Here is a 20,618-nt window from a genome sequence, read left to right as displayed (position 1 = left end):
ATTAATAAAAATGACATGCTACATTATTTTAGAGGAGGAAAAACATCTTTCTTCCAAGATTAGTGCACACTAAGGTACTGAGGTAAAAAAGCTATTGCAGCAATTTGTATTTGTTCCCACTTGTCTTAAAGGTAATGTGTTATTTTCTTGAGACCTGTCAGTTTATAGGAAAGATAGTTATAGATTGTTGGAACCTGGATGCAATTTGTTGACAAAATTACTTTTACCGTTTTCTGGTTTCCAATAATCCATCTTTCATCAGTTTTCAAATTGATGAGAATGTGGATTCAGAAAAATGTGCAGCTTAAATTTCTCTTTAATTTCTTATTAGTCAATGCGCTGTGCTCTTTTTTCTTTTCTTTTCTTTTGCTGTCTTGCAGTTCCTGTTTTTTGTTGTCTGTAAAGGTGTAGGTGTGGTTAAGTGCCACAGAAGCTATAACCCTGTTGGTTCTAAAACCATTTACTTTAAAATTGTATATGAATAGTTGTGGTAAGAACCTTCTTGAACCAAAGCACTTAATATATACGCCCATGTAAGTTTCTAGGCTAGCAAAAGGATCTGAGGTTCACGACCTTGTCGAAGCAATGGTTATGCCTGTGCTTGGACTGGTGCTTCCACCTTTGGTCTAATCAGTGATGCTGCAGCAGTGATGAACCATAGGTCCTAAGAAATGAAGAAATTAGTTGGTTCAAGGCTAATACTCAGATCTGAAGCTGAAAGTTCAATTAAACTGGTGTTGCTTAATACACACTTTTACATTGCCAACATTTCTTCAAAGGGTTTGTGAACTCCTTGCACATTTTCTCTTGTTCACCCATGCCAATCCATGAAATAACTTAGTCCATCCCATGCTTTGCTGCACATTGGGCTACCCACATTTGCCATCCTTTCCTGTCAACTGCCCTTCATAGAATCATAGAAGATTAGGGTTGGAGGAGACCTCAGGAGGTCATCTAGTCCAACCCCCTGCTCAAAGCAGGACCACCACCAACTAAATCATCCCAGCCAGGGCTTTGTCAAGCCAAGCCTTAGAAACCTCTAAGGATGGAGATTCCACCACCTCCCTAGGTTACCCAGTGCTTCACCACCCTCCTAGTGAAACAGTGTTTTCTAATATCCAACCTAGACCTCCCCCACTGCAACCTGAGACCGTTGCTCCTTGTTCTGTCCTCTGCCACCACTGAGAACAGCCGAGCTCCATCCTCTTTGGAACACTCCTTCAAGTAGTTGAAGGCTGCTATCAAATCCCCCATCACTCTCCTCTTCTGCAGACTAAACAAACCCTGTTCCGTCAGCCTCTCCTCGTAAGTCATGTGCACCAGCCCCCTGATCATTTTTGTTGCTCTCTGCTGGACTCTCTCCAATTTGTCCACATCCCTTCTGTAGTGGGGGGACCAAAACTGGACGCAGTACTCCAGATGTGGCCTCACCAGTGCCAAATAGAGGGGAATAATCACTTCCCTTGATCTGCTGGCAATGCTCCTACTACTACAGCCCAATATGCCGTTGGCCTTCTTGGCAACAAGGGCACACAGTTGACTCATATCCAGCTTCTCATCCACTGTAATCCCCAGGTCCTTTTTTGCAGAACTGCTGCTTAACCAGTCAGTCCCCAGCCTGTAGCAGTGCGTGGGATTCTTCCTTCCTAAGTGCAGGACTCTGCACTTGTCCTTGTTGAACCTCATCAGATTTATTTTGGTCCAATCCTCCAATTTGTCTAGGTCACTCTGGACCCTATCCCTCTCCCCCCAGCTTAGTGTCGTCTGTGAACTTGCTGAGGGTGCAATTCATCCCCTTTATCCAGATCATTAATAAAAGATGTTGAGCAAAACTGGCCCCAGGACCGACCCCTGGGGCACTCCACTTGATACCAGCTGCCAACTAGACATCAAGCCGTTGATCACTACCCGTTGAGCCCAACAATCTGCTGGCAATGCTCCTGCTAATACAGCCCAATATGCCATTGGCCTTCTTGGCAACAAGGGCACACTGCTGACTCATATCCAGCTTCTCGTCCACTGTAATCCCCAGGTCCTTTTCTGCAGAACTGCTGCTTAGCCAGTCGGTCCCCAGCCTGTAGCGGTGTATGGGATTCCTACTTCCTAAATGCAGGACTCTGCACTTGTCCTTGTTGAACCTCATCAGATTTCTTTTGGCCCAATCCTCCAATTTGTCTAGGTCACTCTCGAACCTATCCCTTCCCTCCAGCGTATCTACCTCTTCCCCCAGCTTAGAGTCATCTGCAAACTTGCTGAGGGTGCAATCCATCCCATCATCAAGATCATTAATAAAGATGTTGAACAAAACCGGTCCCAGGACTGACCCCTAGGGTACTCTGCTTGATACCGGCTGCCAACTAGACATCGAGCCGTTGATCACGGTCCGTTGAGCCCGACAATCTAGCCAACTTTCTATCCACCTTATAGTCCAGGGGTTCTTCAACTGGGGGTTGGGACCCCACAGGGGGTCATGAGGTTTTTACGTGGGGGGTCACGAGCTGTCAGCCTCCAATCCAAACCATGCTTTGCTTCCAGCATTTATAATGATATTAAATATATTAAAAGTGTTTTTAATTTATAAGGGGGGGTCGCACTCAAGAGGCTTGTGATGTGAAAGGGGTCACCGGTCCAAAAGTTTGAGAACCACGGTTACAGTTCATTCATCCAATCCATACTTTTTTAACTTGCTGGCAAGAATACTGTGGGAGACCATATCAAAAGCTTTGCTAAAGTCAAGATAGATTATGTCCACTGCTTTCCCCATCTCTCCAAATCTTCCCATTTCATGTTAAGGTGCTTGATGTTGTTCAGAACTGTTCATTTCCATGTTATTCATTCTTCCTCTGTTTCTGCCAATCCATGAAGGCAAACCTAAGTACCAGAACATCTGTGTACATCTAGTGGAATTACTCTTGATATCCCTGGACCACATTGTACTACATGGAACCCTTTAATGGGTTACAAATTGATTAAATATTGTGAAGTCCATTGCTCAAATAGAGCACATTTTAAAGCTATCTGTCTTTTAAATTTTTTATTATGATTCCATTTTAGTGCAGGTAAGTTTAATTAACGCTGCCCAGCAAATCCCTGGGTAGTTTTCTATAATTGTCAAACAATGTCTGATCCATAATTCTTAGTATGTATTTGATCTGTTACCCGGGGTTCTTTCAACCCAAAGCTCTTGGTAACTTTTACTCTGTGCAAGGTGGTATCAGGAAATAAATCAGGAGAAACATGGCCGGCTGACTGATAGATGGCTGGCACAAACAGGACAACACAAGAGTGCTTTCACTTACAACTAAACTTTACTTAGTCTCAAGCACTTACACACGTCCGCAACAGATTAGTAAAACACCCCCAACCCTCGATAATTACCGAAGCTGAGTGTGGCTCTCGAGTGGCACCGTGACAGGCTTCCGGTGGCCTAATCTTCTGTCTTCCGGTGGGGACCACAAGATGCGTCCAAGGGAGAATTCCTGAAAAAACCCTCCCAAAAAGTCCAGCTAACTCAAACTTCCCCCCCTAATTTATATATTAGTAATACAGTGACATGTCACATAAAGAAGACTTATTAAGGAAGCAGTTTCAAAGGTCAAGCAAGAGGTTTCCTTCTGGTCATCGATTAACCAGGTGTGTTTTTTTCAGAGTTTGCATGTCTTGAGGCCCTGTCAGACACATTCCTGAGGGCACATGGACAAGCGTCCTGTTCTTCTAAAATGCGTGTATCAGCAGTTTCAACACACTTCTTATCAGGAAGGACGTGGGGTCAAGCTGTCCTTTCTGTGGCACCTTGGTTATGCTAAGGCTGCTGCATGGCCATTTTACGCCCTGCTGAGTCGGCTGTTTTTAGCAATAAGCAATAGTGGTTTCAGGCACTTTACTGGTTTGCCAAAATTTCCCCTGCAGTTCACACTTTCAGAAACTTAAGTATATAACAATTACATTGAGAGGAATATCTGTAGGTGAGGATTTTGGTGCCACCTAGTGTTTGTAAATGAAAAGGGTAATTTAGTGGATATTTTTCAACCAACACAGCGCTGTATAAAGGCATGACAAATTCCTGAATAGCAGTTCAATAGGCTATTGTCAAATAGCTTTGTTTTTCTTTCTTTATCTGAAATGCTCTTTGAAGTTAGGAATGAAAAGCCCATTACATTTCTTGATCCTCTTCCGTTTCCCAAACTTCATTCACCCCTCTGTGTATTTGAATAATACCTGCTTTTACTTGCATAGTTTTATGAAAAATACTCATATGCCAGTAGTGTTTCCCTTAAGTGATGTTATTGTTTTTAATTTTTTTAATCTTTCTGCCCTCCTGTCCCCCAAACACACAACATACAAAAGCATGGAATATCATAAATGCCAGTTGAAAGTCAGTGGGAGATGTGGGTTTTCCGCACTTCTGGAAATCAGACCACTTATTTAGATTCCTAATTTAAGCACCAGTTTCTGAAAATGTTTTGGTTTAATTTCCAGCTAAGAATTTCAATGCTTTTATAGGTTTGTATGAGTGTCTTGTTTGTGAACTCAAACCCGGCCAAGTGCATGTGGATATAGTTCAGACTAAATGCTGCCAGCATATCAGCACTTCAATCTCCATTATATTGGTCCATAGGAAGTAAAACTTAATTTGGAGACTAAATCAAAGTACTAAGCAGCAATCCAAAAAGGCTATTGAACTGTTGCACATGCACTCCGATACTGTGTTAAAAATCATGAAATATCTGTTTTTACATAATGAGAGCATTAGTATGATACTTGCCTTGTGCAAGTTTATAACTAAAAACCAAATCATTTTATATGAAGCTCAAAGCAAGAGAAATAGCTAAATGTTACTTTGTATCCACATTATCCAGATATTCATCTCCATTGATTTCAAATACTCAAGTCTGTAGCGCAGTCAAACATAAAGAACAGCCCTGCACCTATGTAGTACCATCAATGAAAGAAAGCTAACTCTGAAGAGGCTTCAAAATTTCTTACAGAAATACATTTTACATTAAGTCAATCCTGATTAAATTTTTGTGCTCTAAGTGCTGTTCAGTTTGTCTTATCTTGCCTCTACTACTGGCTGAAAGGAGAAGGGACACTTCCCAGTTAAGATGAAGAAGCAGAAGAAGTGTTTTCCATTGAAACTGTTCGGAGTGTACAAATCTGCAGAATTTCCTTATGGATGGAAAACTTTGTGAATTTTAATTATGAAATGAGACCAGTAGTAGTGCCTATTACTTAGCATTATGCAGTCAAGTTCTGTGGTAGTTCACTTCAGCCTGCATCACCCCTGCTATTCCACTCTTTGGTCTCTCCTGAGCAGCAGCTTCCCCTTATGCTGGCTTTTGTGATAAATAGTCTCGTAATGTTAGACAGTTTCATTAAGGACTTAACTTAGATAACCAAACAGATTTTGGATCCCAGTTGTCCAGAGGCAGAAGGCTAGACCACCGCCTGGTCTTTAGGCCTCTTTATTAATAAACATTCTGTAGTTGCAGGATTATTGAGAAGCTGTAGAGTTTTTGGTCATGTATACATTAACATTTGGATTTTCGTAAGCACTGAGTGTTGGTCTAACTCTGTTTCCAGAGAATTCAGTGGGCATTTTACCATTAACTTCAGTGGGAGTAGAGTTAGGCCAATGCAGAATGCTTTGTAAAAATCCCACCCTAAATTATGGCTGCCTGAAATTAGTAATTACTGAGGGGCACAGATTTGACTGTACAGAGCATTTAGACTAAATGACTGCACAGAGAAGGAGGAATAAATATTGTACATGTAGAGAATAAAGGAAAAGATCTGAGTACAGGGGTAGGGAGGTGAGAAGGGTCTGTCCAGGAGGCTAACGAAGCAATAATGACTTCTAGTGCACCTAGTGTGCTGTTTGTATCGTGTGTGTGTGTGTGTGTGTGTGTGTGTATTAAAACACAAAGAACAAGAGAGAAAAAGAGACAGATTTTAATTGTACACTTACAAGAATTTTACCACTGGCTACAAGAGATACCTACAGCATCAGGGTTTGTTTATTAATTTTAAATGACTAATAAAGTTATATCTGTTCTAAATTACTGTAGCGAGAAGGGTAGGTGTCAGCAGCAGAAAATAAATAATTGTATGGACACTAAAGTGAGTACAGCTTTATCATAATTAAGAGTTAAACCATTTTAATAATAATAGTACCTAGCTCTTACATAGCAATAACAACAAAAAATTATATCTGGCTTCAGAAAGCAAGAATTTAGGAATTACCTTCTTCCAGGCTAAAAAGAGAGTTGGTCTAGAGCTTCAGTAACAGCAAAATCTGTGTGCTGGTTGGTGACTAATGTTCCTGAGTGCTGAAGAGAAGCTGTTGCCCAGCCATGCATGTCAACCTTATCAAGGAGTCAGTTTTGGGTGGTTTTTAATGGAGTTCATCTCAAGTGAGAGGAAAACAGGAAAAGATGGTAAAGCTCATTTTGGTAGTAACCAGCCTACATTCAGTTACGGTTTAAGCGGGGGAACCCAACTTTCAAATTTTTTTGCATTCACTGTATTTATTATCAAATAAAACTTTCTAAAATAAGACTAAAGTGCCATAAAATCTAAAGATAAGATCTGAGGGAATGTATATAGCTGTGAACATAAAGGTTATGGTAATTTTAAAGTGAATAACATTTAGATGTCTGTTACACCTATTAAGTCTAAAACAACAGATGCAAACCTAAAGTCAAGAGGTATTTTATTCGTAGTAACTGAGTGCAAATCAGTGTAAAGGTCTGTGCAAGATAACATTTTACAGTACGAGAGAAGTACACGTTCGGCAGAGGAAGCTGAGTATTAAGATGCAAATCACCTAATTTAGCACCAGCCACAAGAGCACACTTTGATATCATTTTATGAATTTCTCTTTCTGGTTTGTTTTTATAATATGACACATCAAGTCTTGGCTATGTTTCTAGACAGCATTGGGGAACTTTTTGGCATGCTCAGTATTGATAAACCCAAGTACTCAGAAATCATGACTCAGGCCCCCCAAAAATGAGATTTTTAAAATATTTGGGATTGTTCTGGATTTTGAGTCTTTAGGTTATATTTGTGTCATGTTTTCAAGCATTTCTTCACATCCATTAGGGCTAGAAACTCATTTTGAAAGTTCAGATTTGTGATTCCTGGATTGGGGGCTTTAAGAATAACTCAAAATATGATAAAAACATGAGCATCTCTGCATGCTGGTAAAATAACTGGCTCTAAGATTGTTTATATTTGGTAGGAAAAACGTTTTTATGCTAATACTTCTGCATTAAGTACTCCTGGGGAATTCTGCACCACTGCGCGCACACAGAATTCATGTGCCCCACAGAATTTTTTTTTCTGCAGAAAAGTACTGCAGTTACATTTTTCGCCCACCATGGGCTGCTGTGGTGCCAGGACAGAAAGCTGCTGCTCTTGCCCAGCAGCAGCCCCAGCTGTGGATAGGGAAGAGAACAGGCTGGGTTAGGAGGCACAGGATATGGGGGAATGGACAGTGTGGGGCACATGGGGCTGCTGGAGGGTCACAGGCTGGGTTCAGAAGGGCTGGGGGTGGGACAGACTGAGGCGGGGGCTGAATGGGAGATGAGTGCAGGAACACAGCGGGGGCGGGGGGAGGCAGGGGCTGAATGCCAACCCAACAACCCTCCAAGTTCACACCAGGCTCCTTCCCGGCAATTATTTCCCTCTCCCTCAGCTCCTCCATTACCTCTGACTCTCCCAAGCCTTTGCACTGCTTCTGAGGGGGGCGGGAAATATGGGTCTGTATTGAAGTTTAAATGAAGTATTACTCAAAGTTCTGTATTAATATGCCTAGCAAGGAATCTATTTGTCAAAAAATATTTCCTGAATCTTTTTTGTTGTCTGTATTGTTACAGACATACTTGCTGACGGGTATTTTGAAATGAACCACGAAAATAATGGAAATTGGTATGATTATACTATGTTTTTTCGACAAATAAAATATGTAGAATTTTGCAGAATTTTTAATTTTAGGTGCACAGTTCCCCCAGGAGTAAATAAGGTGTGAATAAAGAATGAGTCAAGGCTGTTTTTAAGGATTAAGGGAGGTATTTCTGGTATTGAGATTTCCTTCAGTCTCTTTATGCGCTTCTTAACTACTTCATTAGAGGTGTAGACAGAATGATAAAGCACTTCAGGTTTCCTACTTTTCCAAGGAAAATGAAATCTATAGTTGACAAAAAAATTAAGGTTATAAATATAACAAGATGACTGAGGTTTTCATGCAAGCTGTGTCAGAAATCTGCATAGGTGGGGGGAAGGGAAAGACCGATTTTGTAGAAATGTAAATGTAAACTTTCATCTTTCCATTTTTTCGTAAGAGCAAACCATTTTAAGTTTGTCTGGTGAAGTCTTGCTGTGAGCATGAATTTTATAACCTCTGGCAATGTGACAAAAAAGCAAGATTGAGGTAGTTTTAGCTTTGTTGCAAAAGCCTGTATGTAATGTTGTAGTATTGATACATTTCAAGTTTAGCCTAGCTGCTTTGAGAAAAAGCTGATTTCCTTTGTACCGGAGATTCCTTTCCCTACCTCCCCGACTCCCTTCGTTCTGTGTGGTACTAGCAGCAAGGAAATGTTTGCAGAACTAAGGAGATTGAACTGAAGAATTAGTGCTGGAGTATTAGTAGCTTAGTTACAGATTGCACTGCGTCAGTCTGCTCCACACCCAGAAGACAGTCATGTGACTTAAGTCCTGCTGCAGTTGTGCAGCAGACAAGACTGCAGACCTCTGGGGAAACTGATGTTTCATATTTCAGACTGTAGATTTCTCCAATTGCAGCTATTCTATTGGTATGCATAATTGATAATCACAGCTGGAGAGTAGATCGTGAGGAGAGATGGACAGTCAGCTGAGCAGTTGGAAAGATAAGGGTATTTGCTATTTATTTAACATTTTTATTAAGCTAAACTGTGGTTATTTTTCAGTAAAACAGACTTGTAGCATAATTTTTTTTAAAGTTGTAAGACATGGTGAAGTATGTAAAAATGCTAAAGGTCTAGAGTAAAAGGAATAAATGATGACCAATACAAAGTAACAAAAAATATTTAAAAAAGAAAAATAGCTTGTATGACACACTGCAAATATCTTAGCTGGTTAGATTTTTGCAGTCCTACATAGCATAGCACAGAATAGCCTGGTTCAGTGTGTACCGCACAAATGTCAATGCAGCCCTGATTTAACCAATATGTTGCTTTCAAAGTTTTTAAGTCCTGTTAATTGTTAAAGCAATCGAATTTAATGAGGTTAAGTGTGCCTGTGTGAAGTGTAATCTATGCTGTGTTGGTCTCAGGATATTAGAGAGACAAGGTAGGTGCAGTAATACCTTTTATTGACAAGCTTTCAAGCTTACACAGAGCTCTTCAAGTCTGGAAAATGTACTCAGTGTTGCAGGTAAAGGCAGGATGGAATATATTGTTTAGCCTAAGTAATTAACACACATTTTAAGGGACTTTGGCAGGTTCGGTCACAGAGACCCCCTTAGGACTAAAAGAAAAGGAGTACTTGTGGCACCTTAGAGACTAACCAATTTATTTGAGCATGAGCTTTCGTGAGCTACAGCTCACTTCATCGGATGCATGAAGTGAGCTGTAGCTCACGAAAGCTCATGCTCAGATAAATTGGTTAGTCTCTAAGGTGCCACATGTACTCCTTTTCTTTTTGCGAATACAGACTAACACGGCTGTTACTCTGAAACCCCTTAGGACTGTCACCTGACGTGCTGAAATTACCTCTGAGCTCGTTTTCCACTGCCAGCTTGGGACTCCAGAACCCTGCCTTGTGGGGGTGCCATGCTAGTCCGCTGCAACACAGTCCCAGGTCTGGTCCACACCCCCAAAGCTGCAGACTTTAACCAAAAACTGCTCAGCAAGTCACTTATCTCCAGCACCCAGGCACCCAGTTCCCAATGGGATCCAAACCCCAAATAAATCCGTTTTACTCTGTATAAAGTTTATACAGGGTAAACTCATAAATTGTCTGCTCTCTGTAACACTGATAGAGAGAGATGCACAGCTGTTTGCTCCTCGAGGTATTAATCACTTACTCTGGGTTAATAAACAAAAGTGATTTTATTAAGTATAAAAAGTAGGATTTAAGTGGTTTCAAGAAATAACAGATAGAACAAAGTAAGTTACCAAGCAAAATAAAACAAAACATGCAAGTCTAAGGCTAATACATTAAGCATCTGTTTACAGATAAAACCTCACCCTCAGATATTTCAATAAGCTTCTATCACAGACTGGACGCCTTCCCAGTCTGGGCACAATCCTTCCCCTGGGTACAGCCCTTGTTCCAGCTCAGGTGATAGCTAGGGGATTTCTCATGATTGCAGCCCCCTTTGTTCTATTCCACCCCCTTTTATAACTTTGGCACAAGGCGGGATCTTTTGTCTCTGGATCCCCACCCCTCCTTCTAAATGGAAAAGCACCAGGTTTAAGATGGATTTCAGTGACATGGTCACATGTCCTGTGAGACCCCAAGTCTCCATTCTTTCCAGCCTGATTCACAGGAACACAGAAAGGCTTACAAGTAAACAGAGCCATTTAGAACCAATTGTCCTGGTCAATGGGAGCCATCAAGATTCTAAACCACCATTAATGGCCCAATCTTTGCATAATTACAACAGGACTTCAGAGTAATACTTTATATTTCTAGCTTCAGATACAAGAATGATACATTCATACAAATAGGATGAACACACTCAGTAGATTGTAAGGTATCATTACAAAGCTTATAAAGAGACCTTTTGCATGAAGCATATTCCAGTTATATTCACATTCATAAGCATATTTCCATAAACATATGGAGTGCAATGTCACAGGGACCGTTCAAGGCCTGTTAACACCTCTTCAGTCATATAGGGGAAAGGGGAAAAATAACTGGAGGAGGGAGGAGTTAAATGTGTTATAGATTATTGTAATAAGCCATAAATCCAATATCTCTGTTCAGTCCATGTTTTTAGTGTCTAGCAAAGTTAAGAATTTAAGTTCTCAGGCTTGTCTTTTGAGGGTGTTGTGCAGGTTTCCTTTGAGGATGAAGACTGAGAGGTCAGATAAAGAGTGATGGCTTTGCGAAAAGTGTTCACCCACAGGTGATAAGGTGTTCTTGTTTTTTATCATTTTTCTGTGTGAGTTCATTCAAGAGCATAGTGATTGTCTAGTTTCACCCACACAGTTGTTTGGGCATTTAGTGCACTGGATGAGGTACACCACATGTGATAGGCAAGTGTAGGACCTATGGATCTTGAGACTTGTGTTGTGGGGGATGTTGATGATCACAGCAGTGAAGCTATGTCTGCAGGTTTTGCATGTGTTCTGGCAGGGTCTGATGCTGCTTTGAGTTGGTGGGTCCTGATCTGGCTTGCTTCTGATGATGAGCTTGGATATGTTGGAGGGTTGTTTGAAGGCCGGAAGAGGAGGTTCAAGAAAAAGATTTATTTCAGGGTGTGGTTCCCAGTATGGGTTGTAATAGTTTGATGATACGCTGTATGGGTTCCTGTGTAGGGTGGTAGGTGACAACTAGAGGTGTGTGGTTGGAGAGGGTTTTATTACTGTATTGAAGCAGATTCTTTTGGGGTATTTGGGTGACTCATTCCATGATGCAATCTACTTTGGGGGAGTGTCCTTATTTGGGGAAGGCAGTTTTGTGTGTAAGGTGTACATCCCAGACTTCCTTCTTGAAGCATAATCTGTGATACCTGAGTGCCTGACTGTAGATAAGTTTCGGAGTAGCAGCCTTGTTAGTCTGTATCCGCAAAAAGAACAGGAGTACTTGTGGCATCTTAGAGACTAACAAATTTATTTAAGCATAAGCTTTCGTGGGCTACAGTCCACTTCATCGGATGCACAGAATGGAACATATAGTAAGAGGATTATATATATAATATATAATTATACACATACACATATACACACACACACACACACACACACACACGTTGGAAGTTATCATACAAACTGTGAGAGGCTAATTAGTTAAGATGAGCTATTATCAGCAGGAGAAAAAAGCTTTTGTAGTGATAATCAAGATGGCCCATTTAGACAGTTGACAAGAAGGTGTGAGGATACTTAACTTAAGGAAATAGATTCAACATGTGTAATGAGAGACTGGGAGTGGCTGGGTCATTACACATGTTGAATCTATTTCCTTAAGTAGCCCAGGAAAGCTTACGCTCTAATAAATTTGTTAGTCTCCAAGGTGCCACAAGTACTCCTGTTCTTTTGACTGTAGATAACAGATTTCTTGGTGTGTTTGGGCTGGTTACTGGATCCGTGAAGGTAGGTGTGGTGGTCTGTGTGTTTCTTGTGTATAGGTAGGGCCCTACCAAATTCACAGTCCATTTTGGTCAGTTTCACTGTCATAGGACTTCAAAAATCATAAATTTCATGATTTCAGCAATTTAAATTTGAAATTTCACAGTGTTGTACTTGTAGGGGTCCTGACCCAAAAAAGAGTTGTGTGTGAGTTCGCAAGGTTATTGTAGGGGGTTTGCGGTACCGCTGCCCTTAGCACCGCTGCCAGCAGCAGTGCAGAAGTAAGGATGGCATACTATGGTATTGCCACCCTTACTTTTGTGCTGCTGCCTGCAGAGGTGGGCCCTCAGTTAGCAGTCACTACTCCCCGGCCACCCAGTTCTGAAGGCAGCGCAGAAATAAGGATGGCAATACTGTGACCCTCTTCCCCCCCAAAAATAACCTTGTGGCCCCCGCCCTGCAACTCCCTTTCGAGTCAGGACGCCAATTTGAGAAACACTGGTCTCCCCTGTGAAATTTGTATAGTATAGGGTAAAAGGACACAAAAGACGAGATTTCACGGGGGGAGACCAGATTTCATGGTCCGTGATGCGTTTTTCATGGCCATTAATTTGGTAGGGCCCTATGCATAGTTGTCTGTAGGGTACCATCATTGAAGCTGATCATGGTGTCCAGGAAGTTGATGTTAGTGTGGGGGTGTTTTAGAGAGAGTTTAATGGATAGTTATGGAAATCTGTTTAGGTCGTCTGTCCAGAGGATGAAAATATCATTGATGTAGCTCAGATATATCATTGGTTTCATGGTGCATTTGTCCAGAAATTCTTCTTCAAGATGGCCCATGAAGAGGTTGACATATTGGGAAGCCATCCTAGCACCCATGTAATTTACTCATTTAATGAACACTAGGTGGAAGCACAGTACACCAGACTTTCTCTTGTTATAGTCTATTTATACTGTATGCTTAAAAACATTGATTGTTTACAATCTCTCTTACTGGATCACAAATAAGTATTTTTATGACTAACTTTCAGAATTTGCCAGCATAATCTACAATAGTTTTAGATAAATAAGTAGTTGAGTTTAAAATAGTGTGACCTTTGTCCAGTAACCACCAATCTGCAATCACCCTTCTGAATCTTTCTGAATCATTTAGAAGTACTCTGTAAGAATTTAAGTCCTATTTGTATGTGTGAGCTTCAGATTTTGTCCTGTTGATAAGCTTTTTAGATCTACATACTCAGAAATAACTTCTTAAGGGGCCCTGTTAAGCTTGGTACCGGTATGTCCAAGTTTGACTATTTTTATAACTGGCTGTCAAGGTTCCTTCCCCACTCTGAACTCTAGGGTACAGATGAGGGGACCTGCATGAAAAGCCCCCTAAGCTTATTTTTACCAGCTTAGGTTAAAACTTCCCCAAGGTACAAACTATTTTACCTTTTGTCCCTGGACTTTATTGCTGCCACCACCAAGCATCTAACAAATATAACCGGGAAAGAGCCCGCTTGGAAACGTCTTTCCCCCCAAAATTCCCCCAAGTCCTACACCCTCTTTCCTGGGGAAGGCTTGATAAAAATCCTCACCAATTTGCATAGGTGAACATAGACCCAAACCCTTGGATTTTAAGAACAAGGAAAAAGCAATCAGGTTCTTAAAAGAAGAATTTTAATTGAAGAAAAAGTAAAAGAATCACCTCTGTAAAATCAGGATGGTAAATACTTTACAGGGTAATCAGATTCAAAACATAGAGACTCCCTCTAGGCAAAACCGTAAGTTACAAAAAGACACCAAAAACAGGAATATACATTCCATTCAGCACAGCTTATTTTCTCATCCATTTAAACAAAACAGAATCTAACGCATATCTAACTAGATTGCTTATTAACCCATTACCGGAGTTCTGACCTGCATTCCTGCTCTGGTCCTGGCAAAAGCAACACACAGACCGAGCGAACCCTTTGTGTACCCTCCCCCTCCAGCTTTGAAAGTATCTTGTCTCCTCATTGGTCATTTTTGGTCAGGTGCCAGAGAGGTTATCTTTAGCTTGTTAACCCTTTACAGGTGAAAGGGTTTTTCCTCTGGCCAGGAGGGATTTAAAGGTGGTTAGCCTTCTCTTTATATTTATGACACTGGCTTTCCAAGTTCATACGGGTTTTGGATTGTTCCCCCTCCCCCGCGATATATGCCAGCTGCCTCTCACCCATGAGGTACCCTACAATAACCACCTGTGTGTGCATATGTGGATAAGGGAGGAAAAAACCTTCAGTCAGGTCATAAATTCCAGTTTTTAAGCCTTTTAGTAGAGGTTCAAAATTTCTAAAGCATGGAAAATTCTTACTAGTATCATTTGAAATGTTTAGGTTATATGGTAAACAGTACTGCCAACCTCAAGCATTCAAAACTCCATGTGTCAGGCCAAAAAAAAAAAGACTTAATTCAAAAAGTTTTGTTTTGTTTTTTCATTTGCCTTCAAATTTTTGAGTCTTTAGGGTACTCCCTGGCCATGTTTTCAAGTTTTTCTCCGCAACCATGGGAAACTTACCTTTTCCCCTCCCCTGCCCCTTTTTCTAAATGAATGCTGAGACTTGCATGTAATCATTCCAGAATATGGGGCTCTAAGAAAAACACCAAATATCACGAGACTTGCAGTGTGACCTTTCCCCCTCCTCTCCCCCTAAATAGTTATACTGGTGCAATCCACTACATCAGTAGTGTGGACACGGTTATAGCAGTATGTCTTATTTGCCTTCCAGTAAGGCAAAATATACACCAGTAGAAGCATTCTTATGCTGATATAACTGCATCCACACTGGGGAAGTTGTACTGCTTTAATTATACTAGTATAGTAATCTTTGTGTAAAACAAAACAAAAACCCCATACCCACAAATTTGTGTTTTTTCTTTTAGATGTAAAATTATTTATTTACATAACGTTTCAAACTGTACATTTTCAGCACGATCTCCTTACATGGGCTTCAGGGGAGGTCTCAGTGTAGCACCAGCAGGTCTGAACCTGGGCAGAGGGGCATGGTCCTTTCAGGCCTTCCAGGAACAGTTCTTCAACTCCTTGATATGGATGGCACAGCTGACGCAGTAGTTCAGCTTCACATAGAGCTTGGTCAGCACATATGAATCAAATTAGGGAGACAAAGTGAGCTGGGAAAAGCAGGTTGGCAAATCACTTCCATTTTACTCTGCTTTTTCAACTACACGACCTGTGTCATTGCTTTTAAGTCTCCATCCAAAGACTGGGTAAGTTCTTGAAACCTGTTAGTGCTGTTCATGATAAAGTTTGCTACAGGAGATGGAGCTATCTCACTTTAAAGGGGACATATGTTTCTATCCTGCTTTCCTCTAGTATTCCAGGCTCTGCTGGTCTGCGAAATATGGGGCGAAGTCCAAAAACTGGTTAGTCTAGTAGTCTGGTACCAAAATAAATATATCTTTTGACATAACCACCTGCTGGGCAGAAGCCAGAGGCCATATGTGGAGGGTCACATGCTCCACCAGATTTTTGCCAGGGCTTGCTGGTCCCTCTTCGTCAAATGGTACCACCGGGCCCCCTTCCTGCATAGTAACTGCTGGAGCTGGCAAGCTGGGAGCTGCGGCCATGTGGCAAGCTGCAGGGAGAGCTGCTGCTTTTGCTGCTGCCTCTCCCTGTGGAGCTAACACCTGGGAGCTGGAGGGAGGTGCTGCTGAGGGTAAGAGGGGGAGCATGCCTGTGGGGCCTGACTTAAGCTGTTGGAGTGGGGCAAAGCTTTAAATTATGCCTCCCCACTCTCAGCAGGCACCAGTCGTCTCTGGCAGAAGCCCTAAGCCCCACTGCACGGCAGAACCCCCGAGCTCCCTCCCTGCCAGTCTGGCAGGCAGAGAATTGGGTGGCAGGGGGGTGGAGCCACTGCGAGCCTCACTTTAATTGTAAAAGAGCTGCATGCAGCTCACGAGCTGCAGTTTGGCCACCCAGATCTAGACCCTCCCTGACAGATGTTTGTCTAACCTGCTCTTAAAAATGTCCAATGATGGAGATTACACAACCTCCATAGGCAATTTATTCCAGTGCTTAACCCCCCTGACAGGAAGTATTTCCTAATGTCCAACCTAAACCACTCTTGCTGCATCTTAAACCCATTGCTTCTTGTCCTATCCTCAGAGCTTAAAGAGAAGTTTTTCTCCCTCCTCCTTGTAACAAGCTTTCATGTACTTGAAAACTGTTATCATGTCCCCTCTCGGTCTTCCCTTCTCCAGACTAAACAAACCCAATTTTTTTAATCTTCCCACATAGGTCATGTTTTCTAGACCTTTAATCATTTTTGTTGCTCTTTTCTGGACTTCATCCAATTTGTGCACATCTTTCCTGAAATGTGGTGCCCAGAACTGGACACAATACTCCAGTAGAGGCCATATCAGCGCAGAGTAGAGTGGAAGAATTATTTCTTGTATCTTGCTTACAACACTCCTGCTAATACATCCCAGAATTATGTATGTTTATTTTTTCTTTACTCCATGTTTAGTTTGTAATCCACTATGACTCCCTGATCCATTTCTGCAGTACTCCTTCCTAGATAGTCATTTCTCAGTTTGTATGTGTGCAACTCATTGTTCCTTGCTAAGTGGAGTATTTTGAATTTGTCCATATTGAATTTCATCCTATTTACTTCAGACCGTTTGTCCAGATCATTTTTGAATTTTAATCCTATCATCCAAAGCACTTGCAACCCCTCCCAGCTTGGTATCGTCCACAAACTTTGTAAGTGTACTCTCTATGCCATTATCTAAATAATTGATGAAGATATTGAACAGAACTGGACCCAGGAACTGATTCCTGTGGGACCCCACTCGTTATCCTCTTCCAGCTTGATTGTGAATCACTGATGATTACTTTCTGGAAATGGTTTTCCAGCAAGTTATGCCCCCACCTTATAGTAGCTCCGCCTAGGTTATATTTCCCTAGTTTGTTTATGAGAAGGTCATGTGAGACAGTATCAAAAGCCTTAGTAAAGTCAAGATATACCACATCTACCACTTCCCCTCTATCTACCAGGCTTTGTTACCCTGTCAAGGAAAGCTATTAGGTTGGTTTGACATGATTTGTTCTTGACAAATCCATGCTGACTGTTATTTATCACCTTATCATCTTCTAGGTGTTTGCTAATTGATTGCCTAATTTTTTTTTTCATTATCTTTCTGGGTACTGAAGTTAAGCTGACTGATCTGTAATTCCCCACGTTGTCCTTATTTCCCTTTCTATAGATCGGCATTATATTTGCCCTTTTCCAGTCCTCTGGAATCTCTTCCCATCTTCCATGACTTGTTGAAGATAATCGCTAATGGATCTGTTATCTCTTCAGTCAGCTCCTTGAGTATTCTCAAGAATACTATTTCATAGTATTTCATCTGTCCCTGGTGACCTGAAGATATCTAACCTGTCTAAGTAATTTTTAACTTGTTCTTTCCCTATTTTAGCCACTGATCCTACCTCGTTTTCACTGGCATTCACTATGTTAGATGTCCAGTCACTACTAATCTTGAAATGAGAGAAAAAGGTGGTACATTGGCTCATGAATACATGTATTTTTCAGGTAATATTTGCCTTCCAGTTTTGGAATAGTCTAGTAATTATGGTGGGTTTCCAGTGTTCTTTGGGTTCTTTCCAGTGTTCTGTTATTGTTACAGAATTCCCCCAGGAGTAAGATAAGGGAAAGGAGGAAGCATGGCCAGAGTATTCTTATGTCCTGAATATATTATGCCTTGCAGTGGCCCCATGGGCCAGCAGTATGGTGCACTTTAGGGCATCATATTTGTTCTCTAGCCTGTTTGGATACCCCTGGTTTAAATTAAAACAGCAGCTTTATTTTTTACATCTGTTTTTTTCCTAAGGGTCTTTTAAGTAGAAAACATAACATTTTGGAGACCCAGCAGCCCCTGAGCAGGGCAGATTGCCTCCTTTTGATCCCTGCAATGAGCTCTGGGAGAAATATGGCTCTTTGACTTTACAGTGCTCTCAAAGCAAATGTCCATGACTTTAGTGCTGCTTCTCAGGGCTTGTCTACATGGGAACAGGCAGGAAAATTAATCTGAATTAACTAAAGATGTTAATTTGAAGATGATTCATTGAACCACATTAAATCCCCATGTGGATGCCACTGTTCAGAATTAAAGTGGTGTTAATTCACTTGAATTCTGAATGAGGGTGTTCACCAGGGATTTGCTGCAGTTTAATGTATCCACTTCAAATTCACACCATTAGTTAATTTCCTGGATGTCCCTGAGTAGATAAGCCCATAGTAGAAGGGCCAGTCTACACTACAAAATTTTGAGTATACCCCTATGGTGTCATTCCACTTACAGCAAGCTTAAAATCAATCATGGGACGTGAGACAAGGTCAGAGGTCAACAGGGTGGAGCTGATTGGACCAAGCCATACTTTAACCATATTCATAGGTTCATAGATACTAAGGTCAGAAGGGACCATTATGATCATCTAGTCCGACCTCCTGCACAACGCAGGCCACAGAATCTCACCCACCCACTCCTGCAAAAAACCTCTCACCTATGTCTGAGCTATTGAAGTCCTCAAATCGTGCTTTAAAGACTTCAAGGAGCAGAGAATCCTCCAGCAAGTGACCTGTGCCCCATGCTACAGAGGAAGGCGAAAAACCTCCAGTGCCTCTTCCAGTCTGCCCTGGAGGAAAATTCCTTCCCGACCCCAAATATGGTGATCAGCTAAACCCTGAGCATATGGGCAAGATTCACCAGTGAGATACTACAGAAAATTCTTTCCTGGGTAACTCAGATCCCACCCCATCTAACATCCCATCACAGGCCATTAGGCCTATTTATCATGAATATTTAAAGATGAATTAATTACCAAAATTATGTTATCCCATCATAACATCTCCTCCATAAACTTATCAAGTTTAATCTTAAAGCCAGATAGATCTTTTGCCCCCACTGCTTCCCTTGGAAGGCTATTCCAAAACTTCACTCCTCTGATGGTTCGAAACCTTCGTCTAATTTCAAGTCTAAACTTCCCAGTGACCAGTTTATATCCATTTGTTCTTGTGTCCACATTGGTACTGAGCTTAAATAATTCCTCTCCCTCTCCGGTATTTATCCCTTTGATATATTTTTAGAGAGCAATCATATCTCCCCTCAACCTTCTTTTAGGCCTGTCTACATTATAATTACATTTGAGCTGGGGATCTGGTTACAACACTGTTCCAGCTTTCAGTATAGAAGAGACTTTAACTGTCTTCTGTAACATTCATAGAATCATAGAATATCAGGGTTGGAAGGGATCTCAGGAGGTCATCTAGTCCAACCCCTTGCTCAAAGCAGGACCAATCCCCAATTTTTGCCCCAGATCCCTAAGTGGCCCCCTCAAGGATTGAATTTACAACTCTGGGTTTAGCAGGCCAATGCTCAAACCACTGAGCTATCCCTCCCCCTGCCCCAGCCTCTTCTCCTCCCCCCCCCCCGCTTTTTTTTTTGACTGCTTTATTCCCATTATGGAAGATGAATAAGATCTCATCTATGGAATTGTGTTGTAGCTAGATCCTCTGACTCCCTAGTAATTGTAACACAGACAGATCCTTGCAGAACTGTAAAGATCTGAAATGTACCGTGATTTTGTTACATGGTTTAAAGTCAGTTTCGAGCCAGGAGTAAATCAGGTTATAACACAATTCAGAGTGAGTGCTCTCAACTGTTATCAATGCACACATTTTGCAAATGTATGTAGCCATCCCTTAATTTAAATATGAGCAGCACTAGACTGAAGGCTTTCATTTCAGTGAAAGGGGCAATGAGATCAGTTTCTTTCTGGTATAGTCGCAAAACTCACCACCATCTTGCAGTCACTGTTGTCTTGGCTTAAGTTTTTGTCAATGGTTTTGTTGGTAAATATTGGTTTAAACCAAGGATCTTTAGTTTACAGTCCTCAGTAACCTGCAAAATCCTGTGAAGTAGCCCACAGAGGAAGTAGCACTGTCCTGCTTCTTCATTCTTGCCTACCTCTGTTTTGTAGCTACTTTGATCCCTTGCTGATAGCTTTTCCTTGGCTTTGACTGCCTAATGCTTTTCACAGAAGATGCTGCAATTTTTGAAGACCTGTGTGGTACTTCCTCAGAAGCAGAATGAGGCAGCCAAGCCTAAAGGGGATTTTTGTATCTAGAAAATCTAAATTATGAAGAGGTCCAAGCTTCTAGCCCACAAATGGCCCTGTCATATTTGTTCTCTAACCTGTTTGGATACCCCTGGTTTAAATAAAAACAGCAGCTTTAATTTTTACATCTGTTTTTTTTCTAGTGGTCTTTTAAGCAGAAAACATAACATTTTGGAAGT

At 41.4% G+C, this 20,618-nt stretch overlaps 1 protein-coding gene across 2 annotated transcripts in view; it reads left to right on the top strand.

Annotated features, from left to right (window-relative positions):
• RTN4 (reticulon 4) overlaps nucleotides 1-20,618 on the top strand; it is a 66,194-nt gene that overhangs the window by 29,690 nt on the left and 15,886 nt on the right. The window contains exon 1 of one of the 2 annotated variants that reach the window (XM_074949456.1): nucleotides 8,702-8,897. The exons of the other annotated variant lie outside the window; for it this stretch is intronic. Coding sequence (XP_074805557.1) covers nucleotides 8,864-8,897 — 34 coding nt within the window. The 5' untranslated portion in view covers nucleotides 8,702-8,863. Of the gene's footprint in view, nucleotides 1-8,701; nucleotides 8,898-20,618 lie in introns of those variants that run through there. 2 annotated transcript variants of the gene reach the window in all.

Source organism: Natator depressus, chromosome 3, assembly GCF_965152275.1.
Source record: "Natator depressus isolate rNatDep1 chromosome 3, rNatDep2.hap1, whole genome shotgun sequence".
Classification (NCBI taxonomy): Eukaryota; Metazoa; Chordata; order Testudines; family Cheloniidae; genus Natator; species Natator depressus.
This window is presented reverse-complemented; position numbering and strand designations above follow the sequence as displayed.